This window comes from Motacilla alba, chromosome Z (assembly GCF_015832195.1).
Source record: "Motacilla alba alba isolate MOTALB_02 chromosome Z, Motacilla_alba_V1.0_pri, whole genome shotgun sequence".
In the NCBI taxonomy this organism is placed as follows: Eukaryota; Metazoa; Chordata; class Aves; order Passeriformes; family Motacillidae; genus Motacilla; species Motacilla alba.
This window is the reverse complement of record NC_052046.1, coordinates 23,662,869-23,687,253: the sequence shown is the minus strand read 5'-3', so window position 1 is coordinate 23,687,253 and position 24,385 is coordinate 23,662,869. Positions and strand designations below refer to the sequence as shown.

The following is a 24,385-nucleotide window of genomic DNA, read 5'->3' as shown; positions in this document are numbered from 1 at the left end:
GGTCTCAGAAGCAACTGTGCCTGCAGAAGCCAAGCCCAGACTTGCAGTGGATACTGAACTAGAACCTTGGCAGAAGCAGGTATGTGAAGCCTCTGTAACAGACCCTGGCTTGTGCCAAGTACACCACTACCTGAGAACTGGAAACAACAGGCCATGAAAAAACCAAGATTATTCCTCACAAGAAGCTGGTGAAGACAGGCTCTTGCTGAATGCTCTTATGCCTGCATCTTGGGGTGAAGCATCTCACTTCACATAGTCACCTAGCAACCAAAGTAGTGAAAATTGCCTAGTACTGGTACAATTCAGTGCAACTGGAATAAATACAATTGTCAGAAGAAACTATTTTATCCCTCCTGAAGGAATTAACTGCTTGTTCCTTGCCCTGTGGGCTGATTAGCAACCCAAGTCCTGCTTCCTCCCTGTGCATCCCCCAAAAACATTTAACAGTTTTAGACAGAAAGAGGAGAAAATGAAAATGTTTCCTGATTCTGTGTCTTGCAACAATAGCCCCACATTTGTGGTGGGCTCCAGTACTGTTGTGCTGTGCTCAGGTGATCAGGGTAGGGCTGTTGGTGTACTCTATTGCATATGTTCACTTCCCCCTGCCACCCCAAAGGATGTCAGGGCAGAACCAGGGACAATCTGACATCCAGAGGTATGATATTCCAACATGGTCCTCCTGCAGCAAGGCAGATGGAAGTTTTCCGTCCTTCCCATTCTCTAACATTCTTTCTCTTCAGTGGTGAAAGTGACTGCTCTGCACATGCAGCAGATAACCTGCAAATTCTAACAGCTCTTTGCTTCTTTAGAAACACTTTGCTTCTAAGTATGCATTGACAAAGCATTTTCATAATCAGTGTCTAGAACATAATGCATCTACGACATACACATTATGTATCTGCAGTTTAAAAGTTAGAAAAATTTCAGCTGAATAGAAGAAAATTTTTTTTCTAAATATGAATGACAATAATTATTAAGTTGCTCATTAAACTTACAAAGAAGTTATACCCTTCATAATAAATTTATTTTTGGTCATAACACTAGCTTTCCTAATACTGTGGCAGGCCAATCAATGGTATTGAATATGATAAAGTATTTTTAAAGTGGTTTTTCCCTGATGGTGCAGACAGTGGGAGGTGGGTTGATACACTGGGAGGGAACAAGGGTGTATCTTGCCACACTGAATAACACTGTGAGAACAGACAGGATGCTGTGTGGAAAGCCTGTGACTCAGCACAGCTGCATGGATCTCCTCCTCATATGCTTTTAAGTGGGAATTTTCCAATAATTTTCAGGCATCCTGGTCAACTGACACACTTTTTCCATTAAACTAATCTCTTTGTGGACATTGGGCTCTGCTTCTAGACAGACCACAATTCCACTGATAAAATAATTAGAAATAGTTCAAATCTCTGCATTTTTAATTAAACAATCCCTAAGTAGGACAAAAGCAGCCCCCTTTCACCTTAATGACAATGATAGCAAGAATTCCCAAAAAGGTTATCTGCAAACCACTTGAATTATGGTGAAACAGCATTTACTGGAGTTAGAGAGGGATGACAACAAAACTATGAAAAGACCATATATGGTCAAACGAAACAGACACATCTCTTCCATGCTAGAGAACTGGGAGATACATGGGTTCAAACAGAGATTTCTTTTCTCCTTCAACCTTTCTAATTTGTCCATCCCAAAGCCACAACTGACAATATCTGTTTGCAAGGAAGATATATCACAAGGCAGCATGTACAGAGACCTGCCCTATCTTTTCACAGGTAACTTTTGATGCAGGAAATTCTGCAGTTATGAAGTGCCAGCATCTCTCTCAAATGGTGATCTTTATTGCAGTCCACTGTTGTGGATGCTTGCCCAGCCAAACCTGCAGATCCTGCCAATGCATGACACCGTTGGTCTCCCTGGAGAGCACAGAATGGCTCCAGGAGTCCCCTCTATAAGCAAATTGTGGCTGTGCTGGCATGCAGAAGGAAACAGAGAAGCAATGAAGGACATCAGAGTGTAATCTGAATGACATCCATAATGACACATGGCCCTATTAAAGTTCAATCTACACCTCAGAAGAGCCTGAAAATTATGGCAAATGACCACACTATTCAAAGGAAGACCCACTGGCCTGGATACCAGCCACAACAGTCACCATAAGCAGATGCACAGAAAAGAAAAAGAGGACAAATACTAATGGTATTTCCCCAATTACTCTTTCACTGAAATAATACATTCTGCTCAGCAAAATTCACCAGTTAGTTATGGTTTGTCTCTTTAGTAATCCACAAGAGTTGCACCATCCTCATGAGAATTTGTGGAAACCTCTCGCATGCCCAACATAATTTGTCAAGAAACTTCACAAGTCTCCTACCTTCTGGATGTCCTTTGCACCATGATTTTTATATCTGAACCTGGTTCAGCATTTGGGTGGTTGACCCCAGCCCCTAGTTGTGTAGAACAGGTTGTGAATAGACTGAAGTGTTACCTGGTGCCTAGTCAGGTCTTATACAAATGTGATTCAATATTTTCTATCATCTTTGTACCACTCCTATCATGTGCCATAAATACTGTTGGACTCCCATCAAAGCCTAAATTATTAATGTGACCATTTGTATGTTATGCCAAGCTGTAGAAGAAACTGTTCAATCCTGTTCAATGTAGCTTGCAAGAGTCATTGCTATTGTCTATTGCTTAACTTCCTTGATATTAATCTATTGGCACAAAACTAAAAAAGTCAAGATACTAGTCCCTGCCAAAACAGACAATGCCAAAACAATAATTTCTTCTACTTGCCTTTTTTGTACTCTAACATCATACATCCTTTCAATATCATAAACCAGGACTGTTACCACATGAACTGCCTGACCGGTCATTGCCCTTGGACTTTTTAAGCACATATCTGAAACACTCTCCCTTTTACATCAACACAGGCATGACATCAACCAGACTGAAGAGCTGATCCTGTTAAAATTCTGCCTCTCTTTGGATAAGTATGCCATGATTCTTATGTAGTTGCCCCAGCCTGTGGGCCAACCCACACGAACAGTATGGGATAGTACAAGTCAATGTACATAGTGAAGAAAAAAAAATCTAAAGCCTTTCAAGTATTTTCTTTTCCCCCATTCTTCTACCAGATGCCAGTTGCAATATTTCACTATTGTGATGACTAGAAAAATTACAATTGTTCATATCTTACTTACATCACTGATAAATTAGGAACATATGTACGTAACATGGATATGCTGACATACCAGCTAAATACACAGGTCAAATTCACAGTGAGAAGTTAATAAATGCATGATTCTGTTAAAATTTTCACAACAGGCTAGGAGATGTGGCCAAAATGTTGTATTTCATACATGCAACTTAAAGGGCAATTCAGACTAGCAGCTATCATAAACTTTCAAAGGCTGCAGAATAAAAATAGGGAAATAATCAGGTACAGTACAAACATTAGACTCATGAAATTTTAGAGCAAGATATTGTTATTCAATAAATCATATATTCCTAAAAGTTATGACTTTTAATTTATAACAAGTATCAATTTTCAAGGATGAGTAAGAGACAGGTCCTAAAAATAGAAAGTTGATGAAGCAACTACATAGAGAAAAACTGTTTCAAGTAGGAGAGTTTTCAGATTTAGGAATTTTGTCCTTAAGCCCTCCTTTATTTTACATGTTCATATTGTTCATATAATTTTTACATTGGTCAGCCCTGTCATGAATGAATGTCACATGTTCATCTGTCCAACTGGACTAAAATCTTTGCAAAGAGATTTTCCATGAAGCTCTCAGAATTAATTTCTATTTTGTTCTTTGAAAGTATCATTTGGAATCTAAAAACATTATCTGATTAGACAGATCCCAGCATTAGCAAGTGCTTAATTGTTGTGCACAGGATTTCATTGCTGCCATTAAATGAATGCTGACTCTCGGCATTCATTCGCAACTGAGAATGGCATTGCTGCTTGGGCAAACTCTAAGTTCAAGGAACCATCATCAATGGTTCATCAGAGTTCAGAGTTCATAAATCCCTACAGCTGTATCAGGACTTACCTACACTGGGATAATTACTTATTGTCAACAAAACTGATGTAATCGAAACCAACACCATCTGAAACTGACACGTGCAGAATGAACTGACCAAATCACAGCTCACATTGTATCAGCTGCTCCCTTCAGCAGTAAAGCACCTCCTGCCTTTTATTGACTATGGCTTAGGTTAAAGCAAGTTTACAGTTTTAACTTGGTGTAGGTTGCATGAGACTCTTCTGAGGAAGACTGTTCTTCCTTTCTCACAACTTCTCCTCATCCCATTTCTGCTTCTCCACATGTATTTTTCTCCTCTGTGCATTTGCTGGAGATTTACTTAAATGCTGCACAGTATGTTGTAGTTCTGACAAGCAGAAAAAGGGATCTTGAGAGGGAACGAAAAAAGGATCACCAAGTCATTACTCATAAGTCACTGCTTTTTCCCTTGATTTGTGAATTTCTTTTCATATGCACCCCCTACACATGACCTAGAAGGAGTAAAAAATTCTGAGAACTGTGATGTGAGGCATAGTAACAGTGGGTTAGCAGAACATCACTCAAAAATATACTTCTAGTGAACTGAGAAACATGAAATGGCTGGTGGAAGTAGATGCATGAGGTATTGCTCTTTGAAGGTGACCAGGTGTGTGGTTCAATGTCACTCTCTTCACGCTCTTTATCTCAAACTCAAAAAGCAGTTATTACCAGCGTTCACCAAACTTTGTGGTTTGCAATTGGCATTTTTCCACACATGTGGTCTAGCTCTTCAAAATGGGTACAAATCCCATGGAGATCCTCAGAGGTCTACTGCTACTCTGAAACCTAGATGGTGCTGGTTTTCCTCGGTGTTCCACCTGGTGCTTCTCCCTCTGGGCTACTGGTCTTTCATTTGGTTGGGAAAACTGTCATCACCTGTGTGGTGGGGAAGCAAGAAAGCAGAGGGGCTGAACAAGTTTCTGTCTCAAAAGTTTAAGATTCCTCCCTGTTGCCTGACTCACAATTGCTCAGTAATGTTAAGCATGACCTAAAGATCTGGTGTTCCTAGCCAGAATCAGATGAGACAGAGTCTCGAAAGCATTTCAATAGGTTTTTAGGGGTTTTTTTGAACAGAAGTGCACCTCTGTGAAACCATCGAGGGTGAATCACAAGGTAGAACACTGCATCAAATCTTATTGTATTCAGATTCTAAACAAAAGACCACTGAGGTCAGTGCAATAAAGGACTGGGATTTGATTCAGCTAGAAACATTGCTGTAGCATCAGTAATTGCTGTGCTGGAGTCATTGCTTCTGTGCTCAAGGCATCACCTAATTCTCCTGCCTGTTTGTCTAAACTTTGAAAGTGCCACTGATGGATGTCCTACAGATTCTCTAGAAAATGAGTGCTCAATAAAACTGGTGCTGATTGTTAAAATATTTCTCCTAATATCTAGCTTGCCCACACTTTAGCCGACTCAGTGAATGTGGAAAGTATGCCGCAGCCCTGGACATATCTTAGGTATGTCATCAGATCTCTCTGAGTCTTCTTTAGACTAAACAAAGTCTTTAGAATACAAACATTCTTCAGGTTTTTCAGTTGTTTACATCATCTCTGGACTTTGTCCGGTTTTCTTTAGGGAAGATTTGGATGGAGTAAAGAATATCCAACAAATAATAAATTGGTGCTCAATGGAACAGCAAACAAACTACACTAAGTATGTTACAGACAACAACCTTCTTTGATGCAAGACAACACTGTCTTGCATCAAGACAGTATGTTTGGGACACAGTATGTTTGGGATTCACTATGTAATGACTCAGATTACCTGAAAAGGAATTGTCATTTTATACACTCCACTCTATATTCCTTCCAGCACAGAGGTACAAACAAGACAAGAATTGTAATGAATCCATACTGGAAATAAATTTCAATTCCCCTCAAGACCATTTTACAAACTCAGCTGTAGTATCCCACATGGATGAATGAAAGGCTGAGATGCCTTGGGAGAACAGCATAGTTAGGTTAGGGTTACTCCTTGGAGCTTTTTCCCACAATTCTCTGGGGTTTATGTTAATAGTACTTGCGACATCACCCTCAATACCCACCCCAGTTCCGGAAATTTCATTTTTCTCTACCTTCCCATTGGTCCACAATGTTGTCATTCCTCTCCTGTTCCCTCATTGGTTGTTCTCCCCTGATCCCACCTTTGTACCTCCCCTTGTCCTTTCACCCATTGGCCTTCAGGTTGTTATACCCCCCCCCTATTTCGGGTTGGTTAAAAACCCTGGACCCGCCCCTGTTAGAAGCTCTTTAGACGTCCCTGGACCCTTTCAGAGCACCTCTCAATAAACAGTCAGTGGAATCCCCATACAGAGAGCCTCTCTTGCTTCTGTTGGTTTAACCTCAACCACTGGCAACATGAGCATCTGGTCCTCGACTGGGCTATCCATCTTCTCAGGGAAGATGCTCTTGGGAAGGGCCATCCTGGCAACATCTGCTGTGTGGCCACAGCTGGCACCTGAACAGAGACCTTTTCTGGAGGACCCTTGAGAGCGTCTCCAGCATGCTTTGTACCCCAGCCTGTCCTTCCCTGTCCTCCTTGGAAAATGAGGACAGCAACACCTCAGGCCACAGCATCCGGCCAGGAAGGAGCTGGACACAGATTAGGGAAGAGACCTTGAAGGATGGTAATCTATATTTAGTACAAGACCTAGACTGCTTTGTTGCACCAGTTATTTTAGGGAGAGGGGGAAATGCCAGGTCGGAACAAATACCATACACTGAAATGAAAGAACTGAGAAAGACAGCAAAAGACTATGGAAGAAACTCACTCTATTTCAAAAATGTGCTTGAAATAACTTTTTCTGGACATACATGGGTACCACAGGACATTCGGTGTTTAATGACAATCCTGTTGTCTCCCACTGAATTTGTGTTATGGGAGACACAATGGAAAAAATTGCTAAAACCACTAATTGCAAAGCATGAGGTGGGAGATAGAGGTTCAAAAGATGCCATGGATGCTGTCTGGGAGGGCGAATTTGATAACCCAGAGGACCAGGCCCAGCTACCCCTTCCTGTTTTACATAACGTCAAAGCTCAGCATTACTCAAAACACTAGATGGCAATGCCCTCCAACACAACTTTTCTAACATCCAAGGGTGAATCTTTTATCAAGTTCATTGACAGGTTAAAGGACGCTATAGACAAGCAAATAGATAACAAAGATGACTGAGAGGAAGTCCTGAGAAAAATGGCTGCCAGTAATGCCAACTCCAAATGTAAAAAGGTATTAAGAACACTACCTCAGAATCCAGAGCTAACAATTCATCAGATGGAAGAAGCCTGCTCGAAGGTAACTTCCCTTGAAAACACTGTTGCCTTAGCAGTCAGTAAAGGAGTGGGGGAAGTATCGGTGACACTGAACAATATCAGGTTTTTAACTGTGGGCAAATGGGGCACATTTGAGCACATTGTCCTCACCCTGTGTTTAAGCCATCCAGAGATTATCATCCACAGTATGGGCTGGGAAACAGACTGCAGAGCGCAACACAACCTCACACCATGACAACAAGTGGAAGGTCGTATCACCCCAGTCTCCCCACCATCCAGGAGACCCAATTCCCAGATGGTACATTTCGGAGGAGAGAGATCATTCAGATGGACTCCACTTTTTCTGGCAAACCAACCAATTAAATCAATCAACAAGGTGTGTTTTATATAGCTCTCTGCACCTGCTGCTCAATGATGAAAGTGTTGTAAAGGGTACCTGCAGGATACCTCGACCCTAGCCTAGGTGACAGACCCACCCAAGTAATGTCAATGAGAGATACTATTCATACACTCAACCACATTACAGTCATCCCAGAAGTCGTCTCAGTTGATCCTGGTCAAGAGGTGACTGTTTCAATCGTCTGTACTAACCCACCTTTCACTTTAACCAAGAATGCACCCTTCACCCAAATGTATATCTTAAGTAGGCAAGATTACTTAGACTCAGATCATTATGACGTTTACCCTTCTCATGTCCTCAGTAGGGAAAAGCCAAAGAGTTGCATTGCCATGTCTTATAAAGAAAAGACTGTTTCTATCACAGGAATGGTGGACACTGGGGCTGACGTCACTCTCATTTCACAATCCAAATGGCCAGAAGACTGGAAGCTGGTGTCTCCCAGTGGCACAGTTTCTGGGATCGGAGGAGCTGTCACTTCACTGAGGAGCAGTCACTTCCCTGAGGAGCAAAAATCTTAACAATGTGGAAGGGCCAGAGGGGCAAATTGCTACAGTGAGACCTTTTATAGTATCAAGCAACGTGACATTATTGGGCAGAGATGTTTTGTCCCAGTGCAGGACCAGGCTAGAAATCCCACAGCCAACCTGGGATTTCTAGTTGGGGCCACTGTGGAGCATGCCATTCCACCACTTGTCTGGAAGACCAACAAACCAGTGCGGATGGATCAGTGGCCCCTCGCCAAAGACAAACTTGAGGCACTCCAATCACTAGTTGATGAGCAATTATTCAAAGGGCACATTATGCCATCCACTAGCCCTCGGAACACCCGTGTTTTTGTTATGAAGAAACCAGGTAAAGACAAGTGGAGACTCCTCCAGGACCTCTGCAAGTTCAATGAAGTCCTGAAAGATATGGGTCCTTTACAGCCAGGTTTTCCCTCACCCTCCATGCTCCCCAGGGACCCACAGTCCTGGATATCAAAGACTGTTTCTGTAATATTCCGCTCCACCCCAGAGATACTCCCAGATTTGCCTTTTCAGTCCCATCAGTCAACCGTCAAGCCCCCTTTAAAAGATATCAATGGTGTACTTTATCACAGGGAATGAAAAATTTCCGTGTTGTGCCAAATGTTTGGTGCCAGAATTTTATCACGGATAAGAAAAGTCTTCTCAGAAGCTATTGTCTTTCATTACATGGACAACATCTTAATCTGTTCAAAGACAAAGATTTAGACTCTGTAATTAAAAGGACTGTCACAGCCATGGAGGAAGCGGGTTTCAAGATCACTTCAGAAAAAATCCAACACACTTGTCCATGGAAATACCTTGGTTTTTTTAACTGGCGAATGGACCATCGTTCCTCAAAACATTGCCATCAAAGATGACCTCCAAACACTGAGAGATCTACAAAAATTGTGTGGTTCCATCAGTTGGATCCGACCCCTGTTAGCATTGACTACTGAAGAAGTAGCACCTAATTTTGACCTGTTGTAAGGAGACAATAACCTGGACTCACAATGCAACATCACCCCCAAAGCCTGTAAAACCCTGTAGAAGGTAGCACATGCAATCTCAACTCATCAAGCTCATCACATTGATCGAATTTTACCCTTCCAGCTTGCGGTCTTTAGTAAGTCCCCCCAGTTCCACGGTCTTCTTTTTCAATGGGACCCTTCCTCTGGAAACCAATTATTAATTATTGAGTGGTTATTTTCACCAAAGAAAACCATAACCACTCCTCAAGAGTTAATTGTTGCGGTGTGACATTATAGCCTGCCTCAATTTTCCTGGTCCTTCCCCAAGTGCCAATCACCTCTCCTTTTCTCCCACCCTGACCCCTGAGTGCTGTCTGTCAGTCCTGGCATTCCAGAAAGGCGTCGAGTGATTGGCAGAGTTCAAAAGATGCCTTCCACCCCTGGGGGCCATTGGCCCATCCAGGTGTCCCTTTCACCTGAGACCTGCGCACCTTGTACCTGGTTGGTGGGTTTCCTCTCCATCCCCTCCCCCTCTCCCCAGATAAAAGGGCAAGCAGACCACACGGTCGGGGTCTGTTGGAGCTGTTACTAGATTCAGGGGGCCACACGGCCCAGAATAAAATCTCTGGATTGAAACTCTCTATCAGAACCGACTCCTTCCTTCACCATCACCTTAAAGCTTCTCCTTCAGCAAGAACCTGAGAAGCGCACCCTCTGCCAGAGGAAAACTCCATCTCGCCGCTACCTGGGGCTCTGGCATGCCTGGGCTTGTCCTCTCCTGCCCTGCCACAACATCCAGCTAGCCAATAGTGTCTCTGGGATAAAACACCTCAGTTGCAGCTCTTTGCTTCAGATGCGGGGCCAGGCAAACTGAGGCACATCCCATCAGTAATACTGGTAAATAAATTCCAATAGTTAATGGCCCAACTTATTACTAAGGCCAGGACCTGTCTCCTGGCATGCTGGGTGTGACCTCGCATGCATTTATTTAACACTGAAACGTAACAAATTAGAAACTCTACTCCAGACAAATGAACATCTCCAGTTTTTTCTTGACAGTTATCCCAGCCAAATGTCAATTCATTATCCAAAACACAAATTACTCAAAGAAACATTTCATCTGATCCCAAATTCTTTAAAAAGTAAGACACCACTCCAGGCTCTGACTGTTCTTACTGATGGTTCTGGGAGGTCACACAAATCTGTGATGACCTGGAGAAATCCAAACACTCAGAAGTGGGAGTCTGATGTTCAGATTGTTGAAGGGTCTCCTCAGATCGCTGAATTAGCAGCCATCGTTAGGGCCTTTGGGAAATTCAAACAACTATTTAATTTAGTCAGGGATTTGGCATATGTAGCCAGGATATGAGAGAGCAGAACATTCTTTATTGAAGGAAATGTCAAACCAAAAATTGTTTAACTTGCTCTCGAAATTAATTATTCTCATCTCCCACCAAGAGCAACCTTATCACATAATGCATGTGAGGTCACACACAGATCTCCCCGGCCCAATAGCAGAGGGCAATCGGAAGGCAGACATTTTAGCTATGGCAGTCAATTCCGCAAATACATTACCGAACATATTTAACGAAGCTAAACCGAGCCATCAGTTTTATTACCAGAACATACCCACACTGGTGCAGATGTTCAAAATTACTAGGCACCAGGTGAGAGCCATCATAGCATCATACATTCCTGAGAACTGAGTACATTAGGTACTTCCCTAAGTTTCCAAGAATACAGGTGACTAGCCTGAGGGCAGGCTAAAGCACTGAGAGATAATGCATCAGCTCTTCTAAATCAAAAATTACATTAGTTTTTAAAATTAAATTCTTGACATTGTTTCATTTGACCCAAACTTTACTCTTCCTCTGAGAACACTTGCACTGGCCACATTCTTTGACGGATATTTTAAGTGTTGTGCCAGCCCTATAAAACAGATTGATTTTTAAAGTTAGGTTATTTTTATTTCTTCTCCCTTCCAAAACCAAGTTCTTCTTGCTCCTTAAAAAAAAAAATACATGTATTTGTGTCAGATACCTGGCACAAACAACTATCCCTTCTCCCCCAACAGACATACCATATAATTAAAATAAGCCGCACACTAAAAACACATTTGCCATCTGAATTCAGAAACTCCTATGGAACAAAAGAGAACACACAACAAACCCTACATAATAAAAATGCTCCCACCCATTTACTCTAGCACACACTTCACGAGTACAGTGCCTTGCAGTGAAACCACATTCATTTCTCAATTACTGAAGGGGTAACAATTATCTTTGACAGTAACATATCTTCATGATTACATGGCATCACCATGCTGTTAAAATGACTCAAGGCCCAAGGAGTATATCACAGAAGGTCCCCTTTGGACCCCTTTTGCTGAACTGTGTTAAAACCACACTCACCAGCTACACGAAGTGCAAGGGAGGGTACATTTCCAGTAATGGCCTTTGTCCCAAGGTGCAAGAGACTCTCATGACAACATGCTCCAAACAAATATTGACAGAGCAGGGAATTATGAGCTGCTGTTCACTGTACCTTTTGTGAGCTTTGGGTATGCTTTGATAAGCAATGATGTGCAAGGTCAAAGCTCCCTTCAAGCCACTGTATTAAAGATGATTTTTCCCAACTCATTATAATAAAACATAGGAGTATATATGTATTTTTATATATACTTATATATGTATTTTATATATATATATGTACACAGACGCACACAGATATATATAGATATGTAACAGGAAAAAAAAGTACACAGAAAACCCAAGAAAATTGGGAACCCAATTTGTAACAGAGAATGAAGGTTTCATAAGCCTCTACAGTCACATACTTACTTTTCCTGTGGCAGTTGTATTTTTCTCAATTATTATCCAATTATAAACACGTGTGAACAAGAACACAGTTGCTTTGTGTTTATTTACAAATTGTTAATTTTCTTCCCAAACTGTTTGATAAACAACACGCTAGAACTGCAAATAGGTTTGACAAATCAGCTGTCTTCAATAAAGACATCTAAAATAAGCAAGTTTTGACATTGCTCCATTGAGAAATTCTAGTGATTTGAGCAGGAGTAAGACGATTTCTACTTTCTATTAAATATTTTTTAAGTCTTGAGGAAGAACTGATTTATAGACTATATGTGGGGAATCTTCGTAACAAATATTATGCTTCCTTAAAGTGTAAACTAGGAACTCTAATTTCTCAATAAATTCAGTAGAACAAAATCAGAACAAAAGTTTGGCTGGCACTGCACAGACAAAGCACCAGGAACTGCTAATAAGTGCCAAAGACCATTAGTTTGCTATAGAATCATAGAGTAATTGGTGTTGGAAGAGATCTTTAATGATCATCTAGTACAATGCCATTCCATGGGCAGGGACACCTTTTATAAGACCAAGTTGCTTAAAGCCCCATTCAACCTGGCTTGAACTCTTCCAGAAATGCCTTGTCCACAATGTCTTTTGGCAGCCTATTCTGCTGTCCCACCACTCTCACAGTAAACAATCTCTTTCCTTATCTCTTATCTAAATCTACCCTCTTTTTAGCTAAATATGTTAGCCCTTGTCCTATCACTACAGGTAAAATGTTTCTCCCCACCTTTCTCAAAAGCCCCCTCTACGTAAGGACTCTCTCATAAGACAGGTTGATAGCATTCTCTGATATTAAAGTCACCTGACATTCTCTTTTATAAGCTCCATTTTTAATTGTTTGGGAATATAATGATTTTATATTAATATAAAAATTTTATGAAGATTATCTTCCCATCAATTACATACTTCTGACACCTCTACAAGAAACTAGACAAACTACAAATCTATGCTGGTATCGTTTCCTTACACTCACCTGGAGCAAAGTCCAGAGCTGCATTTCCAGAAGATACAGTTGCAGTGACACGTGCTTCTACACATAGCCACAGGGCTTCTCCAGTTGCAGCTCTGGTCTGCCATGGGACAGCAGGGAACAGATTTTACTTAGCTATAGCAATAAATACTTTTCCTATGTGTGCTTAGTCCCTTCCACTGTTGCTGGATCCAAGCAAGAGAGAGAAGGAGCTGTCTGCTTTGAATGTAAAGGGGACCAAAAAAATGGACTGGATGGAATAAATCAAGAGACAACTAAGAATGAAAACTGTGACAGGGTACTGGCAGGAGAGCACTGGCTACAGCAGAATTGGATGAAATAGAGAAAGACTGACCACTCCTCAGTAATAGAGATCTGAGAGGAAAAACTCTGGAGACTAGTAAAGGAAGGCTAAATAACAAACCAAATGAGGAGACTACAGCTCACTGTACAAGGTGATAATAGCAGGATTAAATGCCTATGAAGTTGTTTATAATGGTAAAGTAAATAAAATGGCACTGAAAGTGAGACAGGGAGGTAGGCTGGAGGGATGAGCTATGACTTTCCCAGTGTTTAGCTAGAAGGCTGGGATTTAGATGAGAAATCTGTAAACTGTGTGGATGACAAACAGGAATTGTGCCTTAAGCATGCAGTAACATAACAAAGACTCAAAAACGATAGGTCCTTAATGTCAATTTTGACACCCAAAACTTCCCAGTGCCATTTCCCTTCATCTCTCTGTACTTCCAGATATCTATTCCCATCAACTGTATCTCACGACCACCACAGAAAGACAAAACCAAAAATATTTATTCTCTTTCAGAACCATGTAAAACAAAGTATATTCATAGAAATATAAGGCTCATTCAAAAAAGGGGAAAAGAAGGCATTTTTATCACTGCTTGCACACAGAGCATTTTGCAGAATAAGGCAGAGAGAACATTTCCTACTGCAGGTGTGAACCAGGGTTGAACACATGCTTTTAATTCTCGAATTTGGTAAGCAGTGTGCTTGATTTGATAACCATGAAACATTCAAAATTCATATCTGTGCAGATAAACAGAAAACACTGATGACATTACTTTGTGCTTAATTTTGTTCCTGAAATCCCTATTTGCAAAACCAAATGGAAGCTGGTGTATTCTAAGCTTAAGTGAAGCTGCCAAGTGAAAACATCTTACTTAACCTTTCTTACTGGGTCATATCAGCACAGTACCACAAATGTATCTGGGTTAAGCAGCAATTAGACATTTTCCTGTCTATCTGTCATATGACGCATGTAACACATATATGACATATTTGGGCCCAGTGCTGTTTAACATGCTCATCCATAACTTCGATGAAGAGCCAGAGCCTCCTCAGAGTTTGCTGACAACATAAAGCTGGGAGGAGTCGCAGATACCTGGAGTGCTGGGCAGCTGCCCATGACAGACTGGACCTCATCAGTGTCTTTAATGATCTGAAGGGATGCTGTCAAAAAGACAGACCAGGCTTTTCACAGTTGGGCCAAGCAATTGGATAAGAGATAACAGGCAAAAACTGATGCACAGGAGTTCCACATGAACATGAGCAAGAACTTCTCTACTGTGAGGGTGACACAGCAGTGAACAGATTGACCAGAGAAGGTGTGGAGTCTTCTCCAGAAGTATTCAAAAGCTGACTGGACAGGACAAAATCCTGAGTAATACACTCCCGAGGATCCTGCTTGGGCAGGGAGACTGGATCAGATGACTTTCTGTGGCCTTTTCCAACCTGCCCTGTTCTAGGATTCCCTGATTCTGGGATATTATAACACAGAAGAACAAGAAACCTGGAACGCACAACACAGTGTGTTACGAGGCAGCCGAAGCGACACGTTCCCACTAAATGCTGCTGGGCCGTGCCGGTGTGACCCAGAACAACCCTGCTCTGCTCCAGCAGCAGCCTGGCACGGACCGTGGCCGTTCCAGCCGCGCTGCTCAGCTTACTGAGCAGTCAGGGGCCGTTAACAGCGCAGCCCCCACGGGCAGGGCCCACCGGCCCACTCGGGGACGGGCCACCGCGGGCGCAGCGCGAGCCGGGACCCGCGGGAGCCGCTCCGTCCCTCAGCGGCCGAGCGGTTGCGAGGCACGGCCCGGGGCTGACCAGCAGCCTGCGGGGGCTGCGGCGGACCCACCATTTTGCGCCGGGCGGAACGCAGCCAGCGGACAGCGTCTCCCACCATTTCTGGGACAGCGCCACCACCCTCTGCCGTGAGGGAAGGGCCCGGCCTGGCCCCGCCCGCCGCGGGGCTGGTCCTGGGCCCGGCCCCGCCCCGCTTAGGTATCAGGTGAAACTGGTCAGGAGTGCGGCCGGAGCGGTGGCGGCCGGAGTGCGGTGAGATGGCTGCACGTCGTGGGTTGTGTCTGGTGCTGCTGTTCAGTGTGCTGCTGTTCAGTGTGCTGCTGGGAGCTGCCGCCACTGCTGAAGGTGAGCGGAGCGGCGTGAGCTGCCAGCTCGGCTGGCATTAGCGGGGCGGCCAGCGCAGCACCCCCGGCGGGCTCGGCCGCCCCTCAGCCGCGGGCTGGGGCACGGCGGGGCGCTCTGCGGGGCAGGTGTCTGGCCTGGCTGGGGTCCGGGGAGCCCGGAGCGGACGGGGCGGGGTTCCGCGGCCGAGGGAGTCGGAAAGCTCGTGCGGGTGGCAGTGTGGCTGCCGAGAACCGCGGGCGGGGCTCTCCGGCCAGGAGGGAAAGCGCTTCACTGGCGAGCAGCCGGGCGCGGCGAGTAGCTCTCTCAGGGCTTGTGGGACGCGTAGGGCTTGGCTTCACTCGCCTTGAAGAATTGTGGAACGGTCTGGCTTGGAAGGGACCGTAAAGCTCCCATCTAGTTCCAACCCCTTCCTCCCTCCGGGCAGGGACAGTTTCTACTAGACCAGGTTGCTGACGGCCCCGTCTAGCCTGGCCTTGAACGCTGCCACGGACGGGGCATCCACAACTTCTCTGGGCAACCTGTTCCAGCCCCTCACCACCGTCATATAAAGAGTTTCTTCCTACTGTGTAGTCTAAATATACTTTCTTTCCATTTAAAACCATTTCGTCTGGTCCTGTCACTTAGTGGCCTTGTAAAACGCCCCTGTTCAACTTTCTTGTAGTCCCTTCCCGCCTCCGCTTGAGATAAACATGAAAAAACTTTAAAGGCCGTGTTCTTGGTTTTTTCCCCCTGATCTAAAAAGCTAGGATTCTTTTTAAATTTTTAGTCTGTGCTATTGCTTGTTGAACGTAAGTGCAGTTTGAGGAAAATAACCTAAGCATTCATATTAATAATTCACTGCATGAAGTTAATTTTTCGCCACGTTTTATAACAAACCCTGTTGCCATATCTGTGTATACCTTTTCACTGTGTCCTTCCATATTTCATTTACCGGGTTTTATATTTACCTAATAAAATCATACGCATAAAGATTGTGTAAATATTGAAGCCAAGCCATAGGATATACGTGATATATATATATATTGAAGCCAAGCATACGTCATATTTTCTCAAGGGATAGATGCTAGGTAACTGCAAATTGTGTTCTTCAGAGCGGAGTTCCTGAAATTAAGCTGCCATTTAATAGCCTAATTGTCTGACCTGGACGGAGTGAGGAATTTGGAGTTCTCGGGGAAGAGGGGGAGGTTACAGATCCAAAAACCAGGATAATCTTAAATTTAGTCCTCTTGGCAGTATTACTGCCATGAGTAAACTAGTTAATTTTTGGATACTCCGTGCTGCTGTCACTTTTGTGTCTGCAGGGTAGGCGTAATCCTGTGTTTGGTACCGCGTTATATCTTCTGGATAAATGGCAAAGGTGTTGAAACCGTCTTTTGTGGGAGGAGAGAGTACGCTTTTCCCGTGGGCAGATTAGCAAGTCAGCTGCATTCTCTATATGTGAGTCAAGCAGGGTGAAACTTGTCTTGGAAAAGAGCTCAATTGTTATGGAAAATGACAAGTGGTGAATGAGTAAGGAAAGGATGTAGAAATGCACATACCTAACAAAGGATTGGTTGCTCAGTAAGGGAGTGTTAACTGCAGGGAAACAGGACACTGTCTCCTTATATGTATAGGTTGCTAGTTGGACCGAAAAAAGCTGCCCAGTATATTTTGAGGCTCGAATTAAAGTCAGCATAAAAAAAAAAAAAGACTTGGTCTGTGAAATCACTATGTCTTACAAAGTAGAATAAAATAAACCTTTGTCTCTATTCTGACACTCTTGCAATACCAAGTCCTGGCTATGGTTCAGGTATCTGTGCATCCACTTTAGTGTACCTCTTACTGTAGTGTCTCACACTAACACTTCAGGACTTTTTGATGAGGCTTTTTTTTTTTTTTTTCCTACCTCACCTCTCAACTTCAATTGCAAAGCATTGTTTACATCTGACCACAAAACTTTAGTAACAACAAAGTGGTAGTATTTACTTTTCTAGTTCTCTACAATAATGGAATTATTGGAATGGAATGAAAATAGCATGACTGGAATTTGATGTTGTCGTCCACTTTCTGATGGATAGGTGCTTAACATAGCACTGTTTGGCGCTTTTTATTACTGTATCCTGATCACTGCTATCAACTTAGTCTATAGGGTCTGCTTCCAAGCATCTCCAGGCTCTTTCTCATCTAAGCTGTGAGACTAAGAAAATCAGCATAGCTTAGCTCATTATGACTTCAGTATCTGGTATCTGTAAGCTATGTCCTTTAGGGTGGTTTCATTGGTTCTCCTATTCACAGCTCAGCTTAGGGAACTAGGATTGCTGCATTATAATTAAATTTTGCAGTTTTGAACAGTATTGCTGATGTGATCATGGGGCTTGAATGTCTAAACTGAGAATTTTTATAATTCTGCTTTGTTTGTTGTAATTACACCACATATAGATCAAAATGACTATTTGGTATTTGAATTAATTTTTTTTTAGGATGGTGGTTTTGTTAGTGTAATTTAAGCCTCTGTCTTCATGCAGTCTGCTGCAAAGATTTGTCCATGTCATTGTACAGGCAAAAAGTTTTCTTGCACCTCAGTTTTCCAGAGAAGGCTGCCTGGGCCTGGAGATTTTTAAGTGCTCAAGTGAATCTAAGTTAACTTAATTTAAAACTCTGAAGAGTGTCATTATTTCTGTGTGCATTTTCAGAAGGTTGCAGAGTCCTGACAGGAATCTAATGCACTACATCAAACTTCTGCAGTTATAATTTGAAAGGAACAGCTATCTAAAGTGGGCTGCTTTGTGGAATTTGTACTGAGAAACACAAACTTGTGTGTTTACATATTTCTTGTGTAAGAATTCTTTAAAAGGTAAGGTGGAAGCATATTTTTTCATTTGGAACTCTATTAATTATTTTTTAACAAAGGGGTGGGCCATGCTTCAACATTGTTCATGGCTGCTCACTGTTCAGGTATGCAAAAAGACTCTTTTTATATTACAACTGGGGGGCTTTGGCCAAACAAATCCACTATCCAAATATTGATAGAAAGTTTAGAAATAATCCTCCCTAAATCAGTCAGCTTCCATGTCCGTACAGTTTAGCTGTCTATAGGTGAATGTCTGACTTTTCAGAATGGTGTGGATTCCAGGATATTGCTTGTGCATTTTAGCCTGTTAGCAGAGGAGAACTGTGCTGTATGTGCAGGGGTTCTGAACTTGGCTGTTCAAAGTCTGTCCTACAGGACCTGAGTCAGGAGCACCTGCATCACCCATATGGTTTGTAAGCTCCCACAGCATTCGAAGAGGCAGAGCAAAGCTTGCAGTGACAGCAGTTTGTGTATGAAGCAGCCTTAGGTGTCAGGTCTACAACCTGATACTTCGAGTAAAAACCGCAGGAAGCTACTCTCTTGAAGGAGATCCCGCATGAGGACTATATTGCAACTTTGTGCATAGTTAGTGTGTTCACATGTCTGTTTGGATACACTGTAATGTGTGGCATACCCTAGAGATTATTTGTGCATGGCTTTGGACATGGCATTCTGACTTTCAGTTTTAGCTTGTCTGAAGGTAGTATGTTCTCCTTTTACTGCATACCTGATTTTTGGGCCATTAAACTGGCAAAGTGCCTACTGCAATTAAATTAGCCTGTAAATTAGCTACTCTCTATGTCCCAGCACTCAGATGACCTGGCACTGCTATGTGAAAAGCTAATGGTACCCTGGGGTAGTTGAAGTAGTTTCTACTGTAACTGTTCAGGTGGTAAGAGCACCTGACAGCCCGTTTTAACAAGGCATTTTTACTATCACTGGTGACATGGGGAAGTATTTTGATTTCTGGTAGAATCCTTGAATTCTTGAAGGGGTAAAGGTTGTCTTTGGGATAATAAATTTAAAAGAAAGAGAAGATAAATCATCAAGTGTTTCAACATCACTCTTAATTTTTCTGCTGATAAGGCTGTCTGTAAATGTTCAGAGCAAATCGCTTTATCTAATTAATTTTTTAAAAGGGCAAAAAGTCTGTACTTCAACAACAGTAACGACTTTTTTTTTTTTTTTTTTTAATTTTAGAGAATGTTGGCTCCAGCAAACCAAAAGGAAGAAGTTTCATTGGCCATAAGGTTCTAAATGTAAATAATTCTGAAGAGTTATACGAGGTGGATGAATTTATAGCAGAAGTTCTCACAGGAAAGCTGACTACAGTTTTTATTCCCATTGTTTATATCCTTGTCTTTATAATTGGTTTTCCAAGCAATGCCATGGCCCTCTGGGTCTTTTTTTTCCGAACAAAGAAGAAACATCCAGCTGTGATTTATATGGTAAATTTGGCATTGGCAGATCTTCTTTTTATTGTCTGGTTCCCACTGAAGATTTCATACCATCTAAATGGCAATAACTGGCTATTTGGTGAAGGTCTCTGCAAAGTATTTGTTGGGTTTTTCTATGGAAATATGTACTGTTCCATCCTCTTCATGACATGTCTCAGTGTACAACGGTATTGGGTTGTAGTGAACCCCATAGTGCATTCAAAAAAGAAATCAGAAATTGCTTTGAGCATCTCCATTGCTCTCTGGATACTGATTGTGTTGGGTACCATACCATTGTATCTTGTTAATCAGACAGCATATATTTCAAATCTTAACATCACAACCTGCCATGATGTGTTGCCTGAAAATGTTTCGGCTCATGATATGTTCAGTTATTTCCTCTCACTTGCAATTGGAGTCTTCTTAATCCCAGCTATCATCACTGCTGTTGCATACATTCTAATGATTAAGACCCTGAGTGCTTCCATCATAGATATAAGCACTGGGAAGAAACGAAAAAGAGCAATCAAACTCATTATTGTTGTCCTGTCCATGTATCTCATCTGTTTTACACCTAGCAATGTGCTGATAATTGTGCACTATTCACTCCTCAAAGCCTACAGCCAGAGCCATCTGTATGTGTGGTACATAACTGCACTGTGTCTTTCCGCTTTGAATAGTGGTATTGATCCATTTATCTATTATTATATTTCAAAAGACTTCAGAGACAACCTTAAATATGCTCTTCTTTGCCGAAGTGTGCGAACTACACAGAGGATGCAAGTGTCTCTCTCATCAAGCAGGTACCTCAAGAAATCAAATTCTTATTCTTCAAACTCAAGTAGGACCAATAAATCAACCTACTGAGTTTAATCTTAGAAAAGTAAACTTTTGTTATTACTGATGAAAGGATGTGAGAGACAAAAGACTTTGTACAAGAGAGTCAGAAGAAACGCCTCTGCATTTTAATTACATTGAAGACTGGAATTTGGAACCAACAGTTGCTTTTTCTATGTAGAAATCATAAGCAGATAAATCTTCCTGGGAAACTGGGGGGAAAAAAAGAAGACATTTCAGATGCTGTGCAAAAATGCTGCTGACCTAGAAGTGAGGCTGAAGATGTTCTTGTTGAATATAAAAGTTGCTAAAAAGCAAAATATCTCTGGAATATTATGCAGTATTGTTAGTATTTTTAATTACCAGAAAAATCTGTTTTGTTCAACTGTAACTGTAGTGTATTAAGCATCTGAGCAGACTGTGTGTATAGGACCTTGCTCTGTGTACCTGCTTGTGCTGAACATCATTTGAAGCTGTAGAGAGAAGTAGAGGAGAATCCACTTCACCATCTTGGATTAGACTGCTTATTATCTTTGGTATAATATAATTTATATATTGTTTTCCAAGTTACTGGGCTGTAAATACTAACATAGCAGAAATCTATAATGTTATCCTATTTGAGTTGATAAGCTGATCTTATCGGCTAGCACTGGGATAAATTGTTAGTTGAGATTATCCGCTGTTACTTAACATTTGCCAGTGCATGATCTTATACGGGGATATACAACAAAGTTTTGATGGATAGCTATTTGATTTTATAAAATGTGCCTTGTATTTTTTAAGACATCTAAATAAGATTTTTTTTATAACACATTTGAGTTGAGTGCTTTCTTTTGTTCTTTTACATGCACTTCAGAAGTAGTTCAGCATGACTAGTTCAGCTTGCCTGGCTTCACATAACAATGATATTCCTAACAATTATTACAAGCATGACAACTGTAGCTGTAATGTCTAAATGGGTAGAGTAAAATTTACCTAATGACTTGTTTGTTTGAAGAGCAATGAAAGTAGGATGTTTTGTGACAATATTTCAGAGGACCAAGCTAAAATAGCAATGCATATTAACATATGTCTCATTAAGGAGTGGAGAGTTTACTCCAGCTCTAGATGACATGGAACACAAATGCTTTTTGGATATAAACAATTTTCTCTTCCTATTTCCTGACAAATGCTGGGAAATAATTGTATATTTATTACTGAACTGAAGGTGTTAGCACCTTTACTGGAAAATGAATGTACATAAGAGGCCACAGTTCACTGAAAGAATTTGAAATTAAGAGAGTTGCACTGTCTTCTCAAAAGGCTGTCTGAACTCTTACTGTAGTCTGTTCCCTTTTTTATGCTAGGCAGTATGCTTCCTGCTCTATATGCAGTGGTGAGTAATATGAAGAAAGGACATCCAGTTCAGGTACTTACAGACCTACCTGTGCTCTGTCAGAAGTACAAAGGTTATAGGTTATATGTTGTAAAGATGATAAATTGTCAGTGTGTGTCCATGTAATACCACAAAGAGACTGCTCATGATTCACAGATGACTGTTAAATGTCTAAAATATGACATGCTTAATACAGCCTGCCTTTTGGGGAACAAGATTTATTTCTTGCAGTATTTAATCAGAAGTGCACTAAGCACTGTTTGCATATCTATACTCTGTTTCTTTCCTGTCATTCCTGTCAAATAATTAGACAACTCTATTGCAGCTCCTGTGAAGGAAAGTGCTGTTCCTCTTGACCGTTTCTCCCTTCTAGCCTTCACCTGCAGGTTGGCAAAGCAGGCTGCAATAAAGGATCTTACTTACCTGTGGCATCAGTGGAGGTCTGCCAATGGCACAAGTAAGAATTAGATGGTACTGCAGTTTGTTGAAAGCTTCTTGAGAAAGAAGTTTTAATAAATACAATGATTTCTTTTTAAATGGGGCTCTGCAATGTGTGACAGATTTTGGAGAATACTATTCAAAGAGCTCACAGTCATTTAAGTGAAGCTTTCCCCCTGTGTAGCTACATTGCAAATCCTTATCCTGAATTTAGCAATTCTGAATTAGTTTGCTTCAATTAACAAAGCAGTTAGACTAGGCTGGTTGTTAATTTGATCTGATTCAGTCCCTTGAATTGGCAGTTATGTGCCTGTGCAGCCAGGTAGTGCCGTGGTAAGAACATGTAGCCTGTGAGAGTGGAGGTGGTTGCTTAAACCTTTTCTTGGGGGGAACTGGAGGAGGGGAGGCTGTACTCTTGGGCAGGGTTGGTTGGTATAAAGGTGATTGTCTTCAGCTTAAAAGAATTATATTCCTGAACAGTGCCAGCTTTGCAATTCAAACACTAAGAGAACCAAAAAACTCTCCCTACCTATTGCTGGTTAAAGATTTAGACGCTAAAAGAATAATCAGTGCAATATTCATGAAAGCATTGGGGAGTTGAAAATCAGGTGTATTTTATGTGCACCATGTTGAGCTTTCACAAGCAGCTCAAGCTTATGCTGCACCTGAGAAATAGATTAGCCTTTCCCTTAACTGAGCTGTGTGATCACACTGTTTCCTCATACTGTCACAAGCAAGTGTGACCTTGGGGTGGACTGGATCAGTTCTGGGTTAAAGTTAAACTAAGAGGATGGTGAAAAGTTTACTTTTGGCTTGGAACAGTATTTGGTTGTTTTGCTGGATGAGCTCTCTGTACACAGAGAGCTCACAGTATCCAAATGACACGTAGTAGTCAAACTGTGGATGGTACAGTGATGACTTCTGTTTTGCACTGTGTTGCTTCCCCAATAGCCCTTACTATTCAATGTTGATTTTTTTTTTCTCCTGCTCCTTAGCAATGAGCTGGTATTTTCATGTAGCTGCTTGTAATTACCTTTCTCTCCTGACTGGTTACAGTCCTTTCACAAGCCATAGTTCTGTATGCCAAGTTAGAATATTAGCAGCAAATTTTTGTTCCTCAGTGCTTTACCCCTCTTCAGACCATTTTTAAACATGCAGAACAGTACAGGCCTGGCACCACACTGGTGAGTTACTGGCATAGTAAAGACTGACTGGTTTTCTGCCACTGTGTATTTCTTTCTTTGCAATCACTTATTCTGAAACAACCTTCCCTCTTATTCCATGGCTGACTACTTTATTTGAAAGTCTTTGATCAGAAATTTTGCCAAAAAATCTTTTGGAAATCCAAGGAGACTGGATATGCTGGATCACCCTTATCTCCACTTGTGCTCGCCCTCTTCCAAGAACTCCATAAAGTTTTTAGGTCTAGAATTCTTTTAACAAAAACAGTGGTGACTTTTACCAGAAAGGTCAAGAAGTTCCATAGTGATGTCCCTTAGTGTTCTCAGACTCTTCAGTGTTTGCTCAGTACATATATTGAGCTCATGGAACTGTATTTTCCTTCACTTGTCAGAACCTTTTATTGATTACAGCATTGGCTCCGAGTAGTCAGGTATAATTCTGGCAAGAGATTATTATTGTTATTTATGTTATTATTATAACACACTTCAGTTAGTAATTCAGCTATTTTGTCTAAGTTTTTTCATAATTCTTTAATGAATGCCATCTATGCCCATCAAGTTTAGCATTCATTTTGTCTGGCTGTGGTATGACGACTGAAGATATTTAGCACATTATGTTGTAACTGCCCTGGGAATCAAGGAGCATAATGCCTACCTACAATAACAGCCATCTGGGACCTAAGTTTCATTACTGATGTAGTTGTTCTGTCATAGGCTCTTTGAACACGGTTAATAGACAGCATCACTCTTAAATATGGCATAAACACAGTAGTCA

At 41.7% G+C, this 24,385-nt stretch overlaps 1 protein-coding gene across 1 annotated transcript; it reads left to right on the top strand.

Moving 5' to 3' along the window:
* Positions 1–15,351: 15,351 nt before the first annotated feature.
* On the top strand, positions 15,352–21,427 carry F2RL1 (F2R like trypsin receptor 1). The gene is made up of 2 exons (XM_038124824.1): positions 15,352–15,513; positions 19,544–21,427. The coding sequence occupies exons 1-2, from the start codon at positions 15,426–15,428 to the stop codon at positions 20,644–20,646; spliced, it is 1,191 nt and encodes a 396-aa protein (XP_037980752.1). The 5' UTR covers positions 15,352–15,425; the 3' UTR covers positions 20,647–21,427.
* Positions 21,428–24,385: the final 2,958 nt, after the last annotated feature.

What these genes read in the sequence shown, in the direction of transcription:
- F2RL1 (XM_038124824.1), top strand. Translation starts at nt 15,426, where the DNA reads ATGGCTGCACGTCGTGGGTTGTGTCTGGTGCTGCTGTTCAGTGTGCTG. An exon ending in AGCTGCCGCCACTGCTGAAG is followed by an intron (nt 15,514 to 19,543) that starts GTGAGCGGAGCG and finishes TTTTAATTTTAG; the next exon opens with AGAATGTTGGCTCCAGCAAA.